We start from the raw sequence: 17,525 nt of genomic DNA, 5'->3' as shown, positions 1-17,525 counted from the left end.
TTGAAGTAATGCAAACTCAGCTGGTGAAACCGTGGTCGCCAACTCAAACGTCAGGAAAGATTACTATCGTCTGCCTCTTTCATCTTCCCTTGTGTCTCGCCTTTCGATACATCTAAACAATGTGTTGTGTCTCAGGATATGCCCTACAAATACAATTTTCATCAATTTAATAATACCCTTTCCTCTCTAACTTCCTTCAATAGTTGGTCAATCACCATTCTTTCTGTCAATCTGGTTCTTGTCATCTTCCTCCATATCCACACCTCTCCAGCTTTGAAGCGATTCAAATCTGCTTTACTTAGCGTCCAAACTTCATTCCATACAGTAGAATGCTCCTCATAAACGATGATTCGAAAGCTTTCTCGATATAAAAGCAGAAATACATGTTAGAACATGTTTCCTACTCAGGAAAGCATGTTTCGCCAAAGCTATTCATCTCTTCACGTATACCATACACCTGTTATCTTCTGTGAACACATTCCCCCAGTATCAAAAATGTTTAATTTTTGATCTGTGGTACTGTGAGATTTGATGTTCATGTTGACTGATATACTGCTTTTACAGTAATTTAGTTTTTATATTCATCTTTAATTTAAATTTGCTAAAAAAAACCTAGACATAATATTCAGTTTATTTTTTCCGGGGATCCAGCTAGTAATACAATGTCATCCGCAAACAGTGAATTATTTAACAATTAATTATAACGCCCTTCGATCCTTACCTCGTAACCATGACAGCTACCTCAGTGAACATATTGAACACTGTAGACATGGAGAAAATGAACAGCATAGCTTTAATCACTTCCAGAATCATGCTTCCTTGGCGCAAACATTAACATTAGTTATCGTCGTTTGATGGCTGATAAACCAATGTATTACCTTTCCAGTCCAGGCTTATTTTCGTAATAATAATAATAATAATAATAATAATAATAATAATAATAATAATAATAATAATAATAATAATAATAATAATAATAATTTTGAGTATCCATTGTTAGCATCCCGGTCTAGAAAGCCAAGAATCACGGCCGAGAGGATTCGTCCTGCTGACCAAACGAGACCTCGTAATCTGCAGGCTTTCGGGCTGAGCAGCGGTCGCTTGGTAGTCCAAGGCCCTTCAAGAGATGTAGTGCCATGAGTGGGAGGGGGTATTGTTAAAACATGCCTGATGCAGTCCTCGCAAGGCAGACCCTTCGACGATGGCGTGTGGCGTCTGCCAAGTATAGCAAACAAAGTGTTTTTGTGATAGAGGGTAGCGTTCAGTGTGTGGTGTACGAGATACAGGAATGTTTGGCACAGTAAAAATACCCAATCCACGAGGCAAAGGAATTAACTGTTTGAGATTTAAATTCATCGCTCCGACTGGGAATTGAACGTTGGGCCCCGAAAATCGAAGCTCAAGACGATGAACACTTTAATAATAACTGGAGAACTAGCATCATTCTTCATAAGTAAGTCAGATAACTCGTCCTGATATGTGTGACGTAGTCATAGTGTTTTGCCTGCCCTTTTTCAATGGTTTTATGAACATTGAATAAGAAGCGCGTTATGGTATACCGCAGTTCGCAGTCAGAATTCGTCCATTCTTACGTCATCATGGCGTCTGTTCGGTAAACATCTATCCATATATTCGCTTTTAAATCTTGCAGTTCCTGAAGTAAAGTTTGATATTGTGTCGTAAAAGGCAGTGGTATTTTTAATAACAGTTCTTCTATATAGAACGGTTGTTTTGTGAGCTCACGGGTGGATCTAGAAGGAACATCTTTTGCCGGCCAGAGAAAATGTTTAAGATCATTCTTTCTTAGGTAAGGTAAGGGTTATTCTGCCCGAAGGCAGGTCCGAACCTCCGCAGAGGTGTTCCTGAGCCGGAGTTTACGTGCGGTAGGGTGGTCAGTTCCCATCCAACTCCTGACCACGCCCAATGTTGCTTAACTTCGGAGATCTCACGGGATCCGGTGTTTCAACACGGCTACGGCCGTTGGCATCCTTTCTTAGTGTAGCTAGGTTATCCTTCGATAGGTGTTGCCAGATAATATCTAAGGCGTGTGTCATAATGGGGTCTGTTTGTACGTAGACTTTTTCCTTAGCAGCATGTAAGTATATTGGGAAGCTGGGAAAGGTTAGAGAATCAAAGAGTATCTAGCAGGGAATAGTATTATTCTGTGATGAAAGGAAGTGTATACTCTTTGGCATGACAGGTAGTAATCAAACATGGCTGCATGCCATGATGTTATTTAAGTTGAAATTCACATATATCAGAATATTAATGAAAGTGTTAGTCGCTTAGCAACATTCTAAGCACAAAATGTGTTGCGGGTTAGGGTAAGCCTTCGCCTGCAATTATTGGAGTGATCATTTAATGATTTTATTTTATGATTACTCAAAGTTGGATGAACTTAGAGACCTGTTAATGTCTCATGATTTACTGGCAGGTAATTCCGGAAAGAATAACATAAAAATGAAGCAAATCGGTCCAGTAGACCGGCCGGTTGGATTTGCCAAAGCTGTTTTTAGTAAACTCTTTTAATATATAGATAATAATATTAATAATAGTAATAATTAAAGCCCGGATTTTTATGCAGTAATAGGTTAGATTGCAAACTAATTTGGTTAGCTGGAAGTGTCGGCCACCCGCTCTGCCATAGCGTAGTAAGAGTAACATAAATTACAGGGGTTTTGATGGATCTTACCCCTAATGTCTATGCAATCCCCATAGCACAACGGTTGTGAAGCTAGACTATACTTGCAACTCCCATAAGTAAGTTTGCATTCTAACCTATTACTGCATAAAATTCCGGGCTCTAGTAATAATATTCTTGTTACTAAACGATTTTTTTTCATGCAATAAAGTGCAGCGCCTGAGCAAAGCAACGATAGGCAACCAGCCCTACTAGCTAGCATGTCATGTGTGCTTGCAAGGAGCAGAGACGACAGCGATAAAACGAATCTTATTCATTGATTTCTTTCGAATAGAGAAGAGAGTGCTATTTTAAGACGAACAATGCTCTATTAACGACAGCGTGTAGACTTTTACATGCTCCCAGCAGATGTTTCCTTTCGTTTATTTTCTTTGTAGAGAATGACGTCAAAACGAGAAAGAGATGGCTGGGACGTATGAAACGTGTGTATGTCATGTTAGCACAGTATAGCAGACAGTTCAGTATAAACATTCCGTTTCAGAAGGTTATAAGTTTCGTTTCTACCCGATGGAACTACTCTACAACGAGTTATACGGTAGACTTCGCTGCCAGAACAATTTTCACCCCACATCTTTATATACAGAATGGTCCACCAGCACCTCACTATCCAGTTTTTATGCAACTTGTAAATCGAGTTCATAGGCATCCAGTATAATTAAGTTCCTTTTCATATAGAACAGAGTTTACCAAAGTATTTTTATTATTGTATATGTTTGATTCGTTATGCCCAACTAAGAAGCGTGCGTGAACTTATTAGCACTTTTTTGTATGTTCTTCTCTTCCCAATATCTCTTCATGCTCTCGCTGAGTTCCTTCGTTGTTTAGTCCATCCAGTATGCAGTCGGGTGGACTTTACAGAATATTTGTGTTTGTAAATTAAGGTTCTAAATTTTATTCTATCTTGAATGGTTTCTTAATTAATACTAATTTCATTATTGGGGGCTTCACAGGTTTATTTTAGCGAATTGTTGTGATTTTCATTGATAATGGTAAATTTAAAATTTTCTTTGTGAGTCTGTTATTATCCATTCTGTATATGTAATCATAAATTTGTAATCGCCGTTCCTGATTGTGTCTGTGATTTTTTCAGTAACTGGATAGATTTCATGTGACTTCTTTTTCATCCAAATTCCATCTTCGCATTTTCGTCCGAAGATTTTTCGGAGTATTTTTCATTCTTGTTTTTTGGATCACCTTTATTCGAGATTTTCCACAAATTCTAAGAGTATCATGTGCATAAATTGCTTCTGTTTTAACTACTGTGTTATAATGTCGTAATGTTACCTTTTTTGATATAGTTGTTTTAGTGTATCCATTCCCAGTGATTTTGTATGCTCTTTGAAGTTCTGCAGTCTTTGTTACCTTGCTGATTCATTCATTTCACCTAGATACTTAAATTTGTCTACTTCAGAATTTTTTTCCATATTTGGGGATTAATGGTTGACTGTTTACATCTGACCTAGTTCCGTCCATATACTTCGTCTTTTCATAAGAAATTTTGAGTCCTGTTTCGGCTGCTATTTCAAGGAGTTTTTCTACAGACTGCTTTGGTTCCTCTATGTTGCTGCATACGATAGAAACCTCATCAGCAAATGCTAGGCAATTAGGGTGAATTTTGCTTTGGAGATATCTACAAACATTTATACCTTTAGTTTCAGTTTGCCGTATCCTAATCCCTTTTTCCAGAACTAAATTTAACAGTAAAGGAGATAGCCCATCTCCTTGCCTGATTCCTGTTTTGATTTCAGATCTTTCAGAAATTTCTCCTAAAACATTTACTTTCGATGTTGTATCGGTTGTTGTGTTTTATTATTATTATTATTATTATGATATTATTATTATTATTATTATTATTATTATTATTATTATTATTATTATTATTGTTATTGTCAGACTCATTGCGTGAATGGCCAGCGTTGGGGCTTTCGGTTCAGAGGGTCCCTGGTTCGATACCCGGCCGGGTCGGGGATTTGAATCGCGTTTGATTAATCCTTCTGGCCCGGAAACTGGGTGTTTGTGTTTGCCCCATCACTTTCCTCTTACTGTTCAGACAGCACAGTACAGTACCAAGGAACACAGAAGGACGCAATAGTAATTACATCCCCCATATAAGGTTGCGTTAGGAAGGGCATTCGGCCGTATAACAGGGCCAAATCAGCATTTGCGACACAGTTCGCACCCACGACCCCACATAGGTGGGAAACTAGTGGAAGCATAAATTTATTATTATTATTATTATTATTATTATTATTATTATTATTATTATTTCACGAGAGCGTCATCGGACAGCTTTTGAATAAATAGCACATGTATGGTGACGATACAGTTAGCCGTAATCTAATTGCAGCAGAATTATTATGTCGTTGTTATTCCAGTCGTGTACCCATTCTAGAAAGTAGAGCAAATATTATAGGACAGTGAGCAATGTACGACAATTATCATCCACACACTCTGCAGCATAAAATATTAAAATTAACTGCGTGAATAATGCTAGGAAAAAATAATCAACTCTTCGTACCATCCAAATTACATAGCACCTGCCATATCTATTCTGGATGTTAATTTAAGTTTCACGTGATATAACGGACATTTAACACACTCTTGCTTGCTGAGGTGATCTATCCGTAAAATATAGAATCTATCTACAGTGAATAGCAGTTCAATTTTTGGTATCTCAAAATAGTTCAACCTCCCACAAGGCCAACCCCTCGTCCACGTCGTGGTAGGTGGGCAACGGCATGAGGTAGGAGATTGCATGTAGGGGTGATGTACAGTGGGGACAGTGTGTGCCCCATGACCGCTACGGTAGCTGTTAAGGCCCTATAGGAACCCTGAAAAGTGACGGCTAACGGCAGCAACGGAGGAGAAGCAGTCCTTTTGTACGGCGAAGCTGGCGGAGCAGGCAACCCTTCTTCTTGGGGATAAAGAAAGAAGAAATCACTGCCTTGTGGTAAAGAAGAATCTTTAAAGGATAAGGGAGATAACTCCTACAGAAAAATCCTGGGGTCTAGCGCAGACAGGTAGCAGCACCCCTACTGGACTTACGGTACTGTGGGCTAATAACTCGCACACCTGAATTAAATACATTACAGAAACCAGACGAAATTTTATGCCGGCCAGATTTTAACAAGCTGGAGGAATTTTGTCGAGGCTTTATGTTCTACCTGGAATTATAGGAAATAAGTCAAGTAAGCCAAGTTAAGTCAAAATAGTTCAAGAGAAAGTGATTTTTTTAAGATATCACTCTCGGTTGTTCCCAATTACCTTTCTCAGTAAAAACTAATTAAAATGTCAATCATTTCAATTCAATCACCACTGATATGCATTTAGGGATGTCGTCCAGGCGGCAGATTCCCTATCAGTTTTTACCTAGTCTGTTCTTAGGTTTTGAAGGAAGTCGGGAATGTATAAATCATCTCCCTTGATAAATTATTGCAATACGTAATTCCTCTTCCAATAAACGAATGTTTGCCCCAATTTGTACACTTGAATTCCAAATTTATTTTCATATTATGATCTTTCCTACTTTTAAAAGCTTCAATCAAGCTTATTCAGCTTCTAACGTCATTTAAAGCCAGCTCTCCACTGACTGTTCGAAACATTCCACATAGGGTAGCAGCACACCGGAAGAGATGACTCAGCTTTAGACGACTCATTTTTGTCTAAGGCTGATTCGAGGATGTATCTAACATTATTTGTTATGTATCAGCCGTACACCCGGAACTTCGTATAACGTGACGCGACAAAATGTGGGACGGAGGTGTAACCATAGCAACCGTGCTGATAATGATATAATGTATTGATGGTCAGACAATGTTACCTAGCAACCGTGCAGGCTATGTCTTCTGGCTAGTTGCCACCTGAAATTAGCAGCCGTTGATGGATGGCCATGACCGGGGGGCATATAAATGATAACTTGACTTTCGCAAAGGTAAAAGTGTTTACGTTTTTGTTGTTATTAGGCCTATCTAATTGTTATAATATGCGAGTTATTAGTAGGTGACAACAAAAGTTCACTCACTCAAAATAGCACGCACCCTGATTCAACTACAGTACGTCTTAGTTTGAATCTTCTAAGTCTTGAATACCATCTTGTGATTGTGAGGTACTTGAAGTTTGATTCTCAGCTTTTACACTCTCATCTCTCTCCGCAGCCGTACTATTTCCATAAACATTCCTGATGGTACTTAATAATATTCTTTTAAAATGTGTTTGTACAGCCTAGAACTGCTCTTATTGTGAGAACTCCGTTCACTGGTTTCGTCCTTCCTACGATTTCTAAAATGTTCATCATTCTCAATATTCTTCGTAACTGAACACTATATCAAGGAAGAATATTTCAGATATCGCTACTTGAACCTTCAAATGTGTTGTGTGTCCTCCGCACCTAAAGCTCCGCGCCTACAAGCTCCGCAGCCCGCCGCATCACCGATGTTTCCAGAGCCTACGAGATGACTGCACTGCGCCTGGCATGCTCGTCTGTGACGTCAGCCAGCGCTATGTAAGGAGCAACGTTCCTCGACTCTCCAGGACTACCTCAGTGTCCAACGACCAGACCACACCGCAAGTCAGACACGGAGGCATACACTTTAAAATGTGTTTGAACAGGTGGACTGATTTCTGGCCGTGAGGTATCACCTCTGGACATTGCCTCACTTTCCCTGATCCCCGTAGCCACGTTGAGCCCCGAGTCAAGCATTCAGCTACTCCCTCAAGTCCTCACTAGTGCTCCGACGTCAATCTTAGCATTCTGCAACTTAAGAATATTAATGCAAGTTCCTTTCAAGTCTAAGCCTAATACTAGCTTCCTGTTAATACGAACTCTCGCTACGAGTTACACTTGTTATTACTTAGCAGATAGTTTTCGACTATCCAAGGACATTCTCATTGGAACAGACTATCTCATCAAGATAGGATTGAATGTGTATATAGGACTCTCACTTTGCATAAATGTATAACTTATACGCCACAGACCTTCAATCTACCTTTTAATATCAGCATTAACTGCGTGCAAATAATCAAGCTTCAAGAAAAGTTTAGTTATATTTCTTGCAAATACTGTATAAAACTATTGAAGCAATAAACTTTATGTTGTGTTCCTGTATACCAAGTTTCTTGTATACAACAAAATGGATGACATGAGATACGTAAATTTAACAGCAACTGCCTTTATCAACAATGCAATAACGTGTGTAAGGATACTCGTACACCAAGGTAGGAAGATTTGGACAAAATACATCCGAATGAACCATTCAGTTTTGTAAAAACTTCCATGGACTAAATGTTCATACACTCTATTATGATTTCAAAAATTATTTATAACATCCATTCATGTGTTCCTTGGTTTTCGAACTGTTCAGTCGAACGTTAAAATAAACAAAATGTTCCGCTGAACGATATAACGGACCAATAGTCTCAAGATAGTCTTCCAAAAAGAAAACTAGATCCAGTGGGAGTGTTAAATTGGCCTCACTGTGTGAGACAGCACTGAAACAATGTGCTTTGCTCTAGTAATATGGCCAGATACTGCACGTCAAATTTTGCAATATCAACAAGAATGGACGGATTTGTAGAACGTATATTAATTATTTGCGTTATGAGATCATCGATCAACTTAAGGCCATGTCTTGTCACTGGAACAGTGTTCATCTATTCACGGAAGTCTTCATTTGAGAGAAGCTCCGGAAAGAGGGGTTAGACAGGGTGAAATATTAACACCTAAACTCTTTATCAGTCTCCTAGATGAAGTATTTCGGATGATTAAAGGCAGCATTGAAATCAGCATGGATGGATGGAAGTAGTATAATCTGCCGTTTGCTGATGACCTGAAGCCGATACACAAAGCAGCTAATGGTTTAATAAGGTCACCAGAAATAGTTTCCTCATTTCCCTCCACGGCCCATTTCGGAGTACCAGAATGAAGACCCTCTTCCATATTCCTTAACCCCCACCCCTGGCCTTCTCTTACCAGAAGATTCTTTTCTGTACGTATCCATCAACAAGAAAGTAGATAAATTTCTAACGTATCCTTCCTTATGTCATAATATTTCTCACGTAACTTAAATTTCTTTCTTGTTCTTTTCCGTCTCTTCTCTTGTATTTAAGCGTATTTTCCTTCCTTTACGTCTTGTTTTATGTAAATATATAAAATATAGGATTGTACAGTTTTGATTGTATATATTTGTGCCCTTTGTAAATGCTTGTATGCTCTTCATTTCGGATTAATAACTGGGCTATTGTTCATATCTCGAATATTTGTAATTCGGTGTTACGCTCTTGCTGAAAATAAATACATAAATAAATAAATAAATAAATAAATAAATAAATAAATAAATAAATAAATAAATAAATAAATAAATAAATAAATAAATAAATAAATAAAAATAAATAAATAAATAAATAAATAAATTGCCATCTTGCTAAATCACCAAATTCCTACCAGGAAGGAGTTAAGATTATTGACATAAATTTGTCTTATGTCAGGGGTCATCATAAAATTTGTGTAACGTACCGCGACAAAATGTGTGACGGAAGTGTAACCATAGCAACTTTGCAGCAGTGATGGGTGGATGGATAGCCAGGTATAGTTACCTAGCAACCGTGCAGGCTATGACCTATGGCTGGTTGCCATCTGAAAATAGCAGCCGTTGATGTATGGCTATGACAGGGAGATGTTTTTATGATCATCTGATATTTGCAAAGGAAAAAGTGGTATCTTAATTTTTTTTAAATTTTGCGCCCTTGCTGTGGGCCATATGTGAAAGTTGCGTTACGATTCTAGGTAGGAGCATCATGCACATCACTTCTTAGATAATATTTGGGTGTTAAATTAGTTTATAACTCTTCTGTAAATATGTTCTGTTTCATGTTTTGGAGTAACTCAATTTTGTTAGTGGACCAGCATGATGATCAAAGGTCTAAGTGCTTGTTCAGTTGCTATCAGTGGTCAAAGTGCTATAACATGCTGTCTATTACGAATGACCACGTATGTCACTTCCCTAGGGTACGGCTTCTAATTACACACAGAATTGGACCCCAAGAAATGTGATTAAATGGATGTGTAAAGAGAAGGTCATACACATTTTCCACAACAGAGAACACAGAAATTGGCCACTCTGATCAGAAGGATATATAAGTCTGGACAGTTGCTATTCATCTAAGAGGAATTGAATCCAAGATCAACATTCTACCCTGTCTAAGCACTTAGGAAGAATTGTTGTTGATGGTGCAGACCTACATTAGAGTGGTATATCAAGTATGTCTTCTGCACATTCCTCTTTTCCTGGACTTTCGCCAGTTTCTTGGGGTTGGCACTGTATGTGCGTATGGCCACGTTTTGCGGCCGGAAGCCCTTCCTGCAGGTCATCCTTCTTTCTTTTTCCTATTCCGTAGGTGTAGCTGGCCCTAGCTACTCCCATCAACGTCACCTAATCCAGGCGTGTGTTTGCGTTTCTCAGAAGTCTTCTGCAAGACCCTCTCCACGAATCTCTCGGTATTCGTTTTCTTGCAGGTGGTCCTACGAATCTTAGGACTCCCTGAACAAGGTGATATTTTCCCCCTATGGGTGAGGGTGGTAGATTAACACCACGGTATACCCTGCCTGTCGTAAGAAGCGATAATAAGGTGGCTCAGGGCCTCTATGCATGAGAGCGTGAGTTGCCGGCCACGGGGTCCTTAGCTGAGTCCTGGCATTTAATTGTGTCAGGCTCCTCACTTTTATATATCCTGTCCGACCTCCCTTGGTCAATTCTTGTTCTTTACCCGACTCTATTAATTTCCGAGGGCTAGGGAGTCTTTCATTTTCGCACCCTTCGTAGTGCTTGTCTTTCTTCAGCAGATATTTTAATTTTTCGAAGTGTCGGATCCCTTCCATTTTTCATCTCTGATGAGTTATACAGAGAATGGTTCACTAGTTGCACTTCCTCTTAAAACAATAATCACCACCACCAAAAGGTCTCTGCTTTCGACGTGTTCAAACAATTTTAACAGTTCTTCGTCAATTTGATCTGTTATCTCCGAGACATCCATCAAGCCATGATTGTGATAATTTTTGATCCGACCGAGCGAATTGGCCGTGCTTTTAGGGGTACGCAGCTGTGAGCTTGCATTCGGGAGATGGTGGGTTCGAACCCCACTCTAGGCATCTCTGAAGATGGCTCTTCAGTAGTTTCCCATTTTCACACCAGGCAAATGCAGGGGCTGTATCTTAATTAAGGCCACGTTCGAATTCTTCCCACTCCCAGCCCTTTCCTATACCATCGTCGCCATGAGACTTATCTGTTTCGGTACGACCTAAAGCAACTTGTATTTTTTTGGTCCGATCTTCCTGTGACACACCCATTAACCTTTAAGTTGTAGCATATGGTGAAGAGAGTACACCACGCGTGCAGTTATGTAATTGCAACATGGATTCAGTTATTTAACTCATTTGCTTCTTTCTTAAATGTATTTTAATAGAATTATGAACGATCTCTGTTTTTTATGGTTCTGTTCATTTAGGGCTTGCATACGAGCTAGAATATCGACGCAGCTTTCTATAGTATCAGGTTATAGCGCAATAAAAATTGGAAGAAGAGGTTGGAGGAGACGCAGATACTTACGAAGAAGAATTTATAGAGGTAAATTGATCACGATACAGAATCAGAAGGGGATTCGAGTGATCCAGGACAAGAAAGGGTAGTTCCGATAGCGGTGATTTATTTTTTGAGTAGGTGAATATAACAGGAATGAATAGTCAAATCATACAAAATTAAACATACAGGTACATTGAGCATGACCATAAATACCAATGAGATCTTCTCAAAGCCTTGTGTATATCTCTGCTGAAACCACATTTTGAAGACAGAGCTGAACTTAGGAACCTGCCTGCAGACAGACACTCAGCTCTTTGTGAGGAAATACAAAAGACAAGAACAACAGCACCAGGAAGACCCTCCATCAAAATACGCAATGGTGATTCTTTTGTGGCAGACAGAACAACAGGGTGACAACGATGCCATGCAGTGCGTGTAAGAGATCAGCGTGTGAAGAACATTACGGTTACTGTAATCACTTGTCCAAAATGCAACAATGGGGATTGTGATGAAGACATAGAGACTGGACTCAAATGTGGCTGAAGTGATACAGTGAAATATACTTTATACGTTCAGGAAAAAATATTTCCAAGTAGTTTCATTCCAGACTTCAGTATAATAATACTTCACAATTTCCTCATGTTGCCGACAATGTAATTCACTGTTTTCAAATTATTATCGAATATACCTAAATAATTATAAGTATGGTTAAAGTGAATTATTCTGCTTGCAGAACAGTTGATTTAATGTGTACCATTTATTAGCGATAAAATGTTCAATTGGGGCCTACACCTTTGGACATGGAAAAATAGGGCGTGTTAAACTATTTTTCCTTCAGCAATAGAAATTAATGCTAAATTTATTTATTCATTGACTTCAGCAGTGTCAAAGTTAAGGCTCTCTTACCCACATAATTAATTTACAGATAATACATATATAAAAGAAATGTACTATTCTATCATAAAATCAAAGCTAAGCTAAAAATTACAGATTTCGACAACATATAATAAAAAAGGAAGCAGAGTTCAACAAAGAAAATAGAGTAAAATTCGGAGCGTAAAGATAATGAGAAAGAGACGAAGTCATAATGGAAAAGTAAGTTACAAACTGAAAAAATAAGCAATGCATAAATAGAACACAATAAGTAATAAAGTAAATGGAAATATAAATATAAGTAGGGCCATAAAAGTGATCTATGTACATGAGTAAGACGCTAAATGTTATCTACATTACACTATAATAATAATAATAATAATAATAATAATAATAATAATAATAATAATAATAAGAAGAAGAAGAAGAAGAAGAAGAAGAAGAAGAAGAAACACAATCACATAACCTATCATACGTCATTATACACACGAAACAATCAGCGGTATTCAACAGGCAATCTCTACGAATTTATGCAATTATACATAAGTAATTATCCAAAATGGCTGTGTATCATGTCCACAATTTTGCCGTTTCCCCAATAATTTCCAAACACATTAATATTTTTCTATGATTCTTTTATTATAATTAGTAATGTTATAGCTACAACTTATATTAGAATCAGTGAAGTCCATTAAGTACAAATATTTTTTCAAGGCGTTACTTCCTAGTAGTCATTTTTTTCATTAATTTCCATTAGAAGTAATATATTTTTGAACTTAACCTGTGAAAATAGCTCAATAATTCTAGTAAATCTTCTTCTTCTTCACAATGAAATATGCATGCATGCAAAATTTCATCTTCATATATTAACAACTTTCAGAGTTATCAGGGAAACGGTTTTGAAAAACAAAAGTTAGGGGAAAGGAACAGAAAATTGACCGATAAAGGGCTTGCTTGGGTGACAGAGCTTCACGTTTTTGGTCATAACTCCGAAGGTATTGGAGATGATAAACATTTTGCACTGTCATAAAGATAAAAGTTCAATTTTAAATTTAAGAAATAAATGGAAAAATCACATTTTTGGTCAGTCAAATGTGTTGGTGAATTCTTGACTTCATTCTCTTGGTGTACAAAATCCACCACGCTTCTACTTACTATAATGTATTAATAGGTGCGTGTTGTCAAGTGTTAACCAGCGATGCCCATAATATGTGGTGATGGAATATATTCACTATTGCTTGGTTCTGACGTGGCTCCTACTGTGGTGAGTTGTGCGTAGGTGAATAGTTGTGCAACACAAACACTCAATCCCCGAGTCAGAAGAATTAGTCATAAGCACTAAAAGCCTCATCCCGTACTACAACCGGTCCCGGGTCTCCCATAACTTAAAGCCACCACGTTGACCATTCACACAAAGAGCCAGAAATTCGAAATCTCCTATATAGTCCCGTTATTTCACATTATGAGGTCACTTAACATACTGACGATCAATATAATCAATGAAATACAATTTGTAATCAACTTAATCAGTGAATGAAGGATGATAATTATGTGAGACGGCGTGGGAGGACGGGGGCATAACCGGTATACAAACGTTATAAAAGTGACACGTAACACACAGCCTGGAATGAATATTGTTTTGTCTTTGCAGGCATTGCATCTATCACGACGCTTATGGTCCTGTCGTTCGAGCGCTATGTGATGATCTCCAGGCCGTTCCATACAAGTCATCTCAGCAGGAAAGGAGCACTGCTGATGGTGGCAGCGATCTGGCTCTACTCCTTGATGCTGACAGTCCCGCCTCTCGTCGGCTGGGGAGACTACGTACCTGAGGCGGCTGGAATCAGGTGCGTTCATAAACCCTTACACTTAGGCAACTTATACGTAATATGTATGACGTTTCATTGCACTATGATGAGTATACCTCGCATTTGTAGGTGGTAATAGGTTAGATTGCAAAGTAATATGGTTTGTAGGAAGTGTCATGCAACCCGTTGTACCACAGTGTAGGAAGAGTAGCATAAATTTAAGAAGTTCTATAGGCTGTACCCCTAATATCTATGCAAATCTCATAGCATAATCGGTGTACAGTGTAGGGTACACATGTTACTGGCTTAAGTAAGTTAGCATTCTAACCTATCAGCACCTAATAATCCGGACTCTAATGATGAGTAAATCAAGTACTGGTGCGGAGAACTGAGCAGATGAACCTCCATAATTATTCCTTTCTGTATGTATTTTCTTTCCATGTTTTATTTTTCTCTTTCTAATGTATGAAGTGGCAGAAAGAGATTCATTTAGGTGGGAATATAGTAAGCAGTCTGGCCTATGCTGATGACTTGGTCTTAATGGCAGATTGTGCCGAAAGTCTGCGGTCTGATATCTTGGGACATAAAAATAGGTGCAATGAGTATGGTATGAAAATTAGCTCTTCGAAGACTACATTGGTGTAAGTAGGTAAGAAATCCAATAGAACTGAATGTCAGAATAGGTAGATAATTTTAAGTATTTAGGGTGTGTGTTCTACAAGGATTCTGTAAGAAGAAACTCAGCTCCCGAACGAAACTATCTTTACACCGGTCTGTTTTCAGACCAACTTTGCTTAACGGGAGCGAGAGCTGGGTGGACTCAAGATATCTTATTCATAAGTTACAAGTATCAGACATGAAAGTAGCGAGAATGCTGGTACAAACAGATGGGAACAATGGCAGCAGGTACTCGGAATGAGGATGTACAGGCTAAGTTAGGAATGAACTCGATTGATGAAACTGTACGCGTAAACCGGTTTCGGTGGTGGGGTTATGTGAGGCGAATGGAGGAGGATAGGTTACCTAGGGGAATAATGGACTCTGTTATGGAGGGTAAGAGAAGTAGAGGGAGACAAAGACGACGATGGTTAGACTCAGTTTCTAATGATTTAAAGATAAGAGGTATAAAACTAAATGAAGCCACATCACTAGTTGCAGTAGAGGATTGTGATGACGTGTAGTAAATTCACAGAGGTTTGCAGACTGAACGCTTACAACATAACGGTCTATAGTGATTATATATGTGTGTATGTATGTATATTGTTGTTAGTAGATGGTCGGAATAAAATATGGATACGCTGTGAGACGTATTATAAATACACGGTTCTTAATATATAACTACACGAAACCCAATTTTGGTGCCGAGACACGTTTGTTTGTGCAAGTCGTTCCTTCACCTTACACACTACGGAAGGGAAATCGACTTCGTGAACAACAACGCCATGTCAGCTCACATCACGTCACGCCATCAGCAGAAACACGATGCCAGAGTTCTCATTCCATACCCCTCCCCTAAAGATAAGTCAGATATAATTCTCGATATTACAACGCATCTTTTAGCAGTCAGATATAACTACGAATTAGCGTAATCTATGCACCAGCTTTGGAAATGATTGTAGGTTATATTTTTTGTCACATACGTACCTTCTCTTCTATCAAGTCCACTTCCATTTCCATTCTGATGTCATCATTCCTTACATGGTCCATGCGTGATTTTTTTTTCGAGGATAACTCATAGAAACATCATTTCACAGGCTTTCAGTTCACTAACTTTTCTCTCATTGTACATGTTTCTAGACTGTATAGAGGAATAGGCAGAAAGTTTGACTTATACATAGTTATCTTGATTCTAACTGTTTTCCCAAAGTAGATGTCTTACGACAGTGTAGAATTTGGAACTACTATCTACTCTATAGACATGATATTGTATAGGCTTTTGGGCCGTGAAAGCATCAATGACAATACTAACTACTCTGTTTATTATGTCTTTATCTGCAGTACTCCTGCTGGAAATCATACTTCTGAGGTGTTTTCATACCTGTACACATTGAATGTTTTCAGCTTTATGTGGCAGTCAGCATCTTTCCTACTCATTTTCAGTGCAGCAGGTTTTGTTAGACAAACTTTCAGTTAATACTGTTTGTACTTTGATACTCATTCAACCGAGTTCGATAGCTGCAGTCGCTTAAGTGTGGCCAATATTCAGTATTCGGGAGATAGTAGGTTCGAACCCCACTGTCAGCAGCCCTGAAATTTCCGTGGTTTCCCATTTTCACACCAGGCAAATGCTGGGGCTGTACCTTAATTAAGGCCACGGCCGCTTCCTTCCCACTCCTAGCCCTTCCCTGTCCCATCGTCGCCATAAGACCTATCTGTGTCGGTGGGACGTAAAGCAACTAGCAAAAAAAGAAAATACTCATTCATACAGCCTAGTTTGCACCTCTACCTAATTTAACTGTGTTGTATGATATTTATATTAGTTTAATGTTAAGAAATCATCCCTACTTTCATCTCGCACTACTTTCGAAACCGGAATCACGATTTATATTCAAATCATAAAGTGCTCACTCTCCTGATAAAAGCTGCAAACCGTGACGACTTGCATTAAGGCAGTAACCAGTGAGACGCGAGGAGTGTAGTACAAGCCAGTAAAAAATATGCTTAAGCGTACACAATCTCAACCAGCTCATTGATAACGGACTCTCTTATTTCTTGCTGGCCAGTGAAACGTTACTCGTTTTCTATAAGGGATAAAGGATTGTTACACTTTACGCGAAGTAAACTTCACGCCTCAAGAACTCTGATTTACATTCTACATGGATGAGCTTGACCTGCTGTTTTAGTTAGTTCCTCATTATTTCTTCTTTTACTTAAAATTCACATTACGCATTCAGATTCCGCACGACGAAACTCAAGTCGGCAGACCTTAAATATTAATATTAATTGTGGAATAGTATAAGGAATACTGTGTGTCTTCATTGAACTTCTGCATCACATTTAATCAGTTTCTTTATTGTATCCGGTCAAATTATGAACACTGCAATAAACATAAATAACTTACAAAGTAAATTGAAAATGAATTGGATTTATTCCATCTTTCTTTCATTATTTTCTTCCTCTATTTCAAACTCGGGTATCGCCACAGTGATCGAGAATGATTCGGAGAACTTCGCCCAAACTTCACGACCTGTGACGTAGCCACAACGTCACTGTGGTTGAATAACGTATGCTCAACGCCTGCCTGTCCGACTCGTTGGCTGAACGGTCAGCGTACTGCCATTCGGTTCAGAGGGTCCCGGGTTCGATTTCCGGCCGGGTCGTGGATTTTAACCTTAATTGGTTAATTCCAATGGCACGGGGGCTGGGTGTATGTGTTGTCTTCATCATCATTTCATCCTCATCATGACGCGCAGGTAGCCTAAAGGTGTCAAATAGAAAGACCTGCACCTGGCGAGCCGAACCCATCCTGGGATATCCCGGCACTAAAAGCCATACGACATTTCATTTCAACGCCTGCCTGCCCGCTTACAGTACTGGGCACAAACGGGAAGAAATGTCCAGCGTGGCCAC

The 17,525-nt window shown here is 38.8% G+C and overlaps 1 protein-coding gene across 1 annotated transcript in view; it reads left to right on the top strand.

The window, feature by feature from the left end:
- The window catches only part of LOC136883127 (pinopsin), a 157,981-nt gene that overhangs the window by 60,944 nt on the left and 79,512 nt on the right, over positions 1 to 17,525 (top strand). The window contains exon 3 of the mRNA XM_067155310.2: positions 13,799 to 13,994. Coding sequence (XP_067011411.2) covers positions 13,799 to 13,994 — 196 coding nt within the window. The remainder of the gene's footprint in view (positions 1 to 13,798; positions 13,995 to 17,525) is intronic.

The sequence above is a fragment of the Anabrus simplex genome, chromosome 11 (assembly GCF_040414725.1).
Source record: "Anabrus simplex isolate iqAnaSimp1 chromosome 11, ASM4041472v1, whole genome shotgun sequence".
Lineage (NCBI taxonomy): Eukaryota > Metazoa > Arthropoda > Insecta > Orthoptera > Tettigoniidae > Anabrus > Anabrus simplex.
This window is presented reverse-complemented; position numbering and strand designations above follow the sequence as displayed.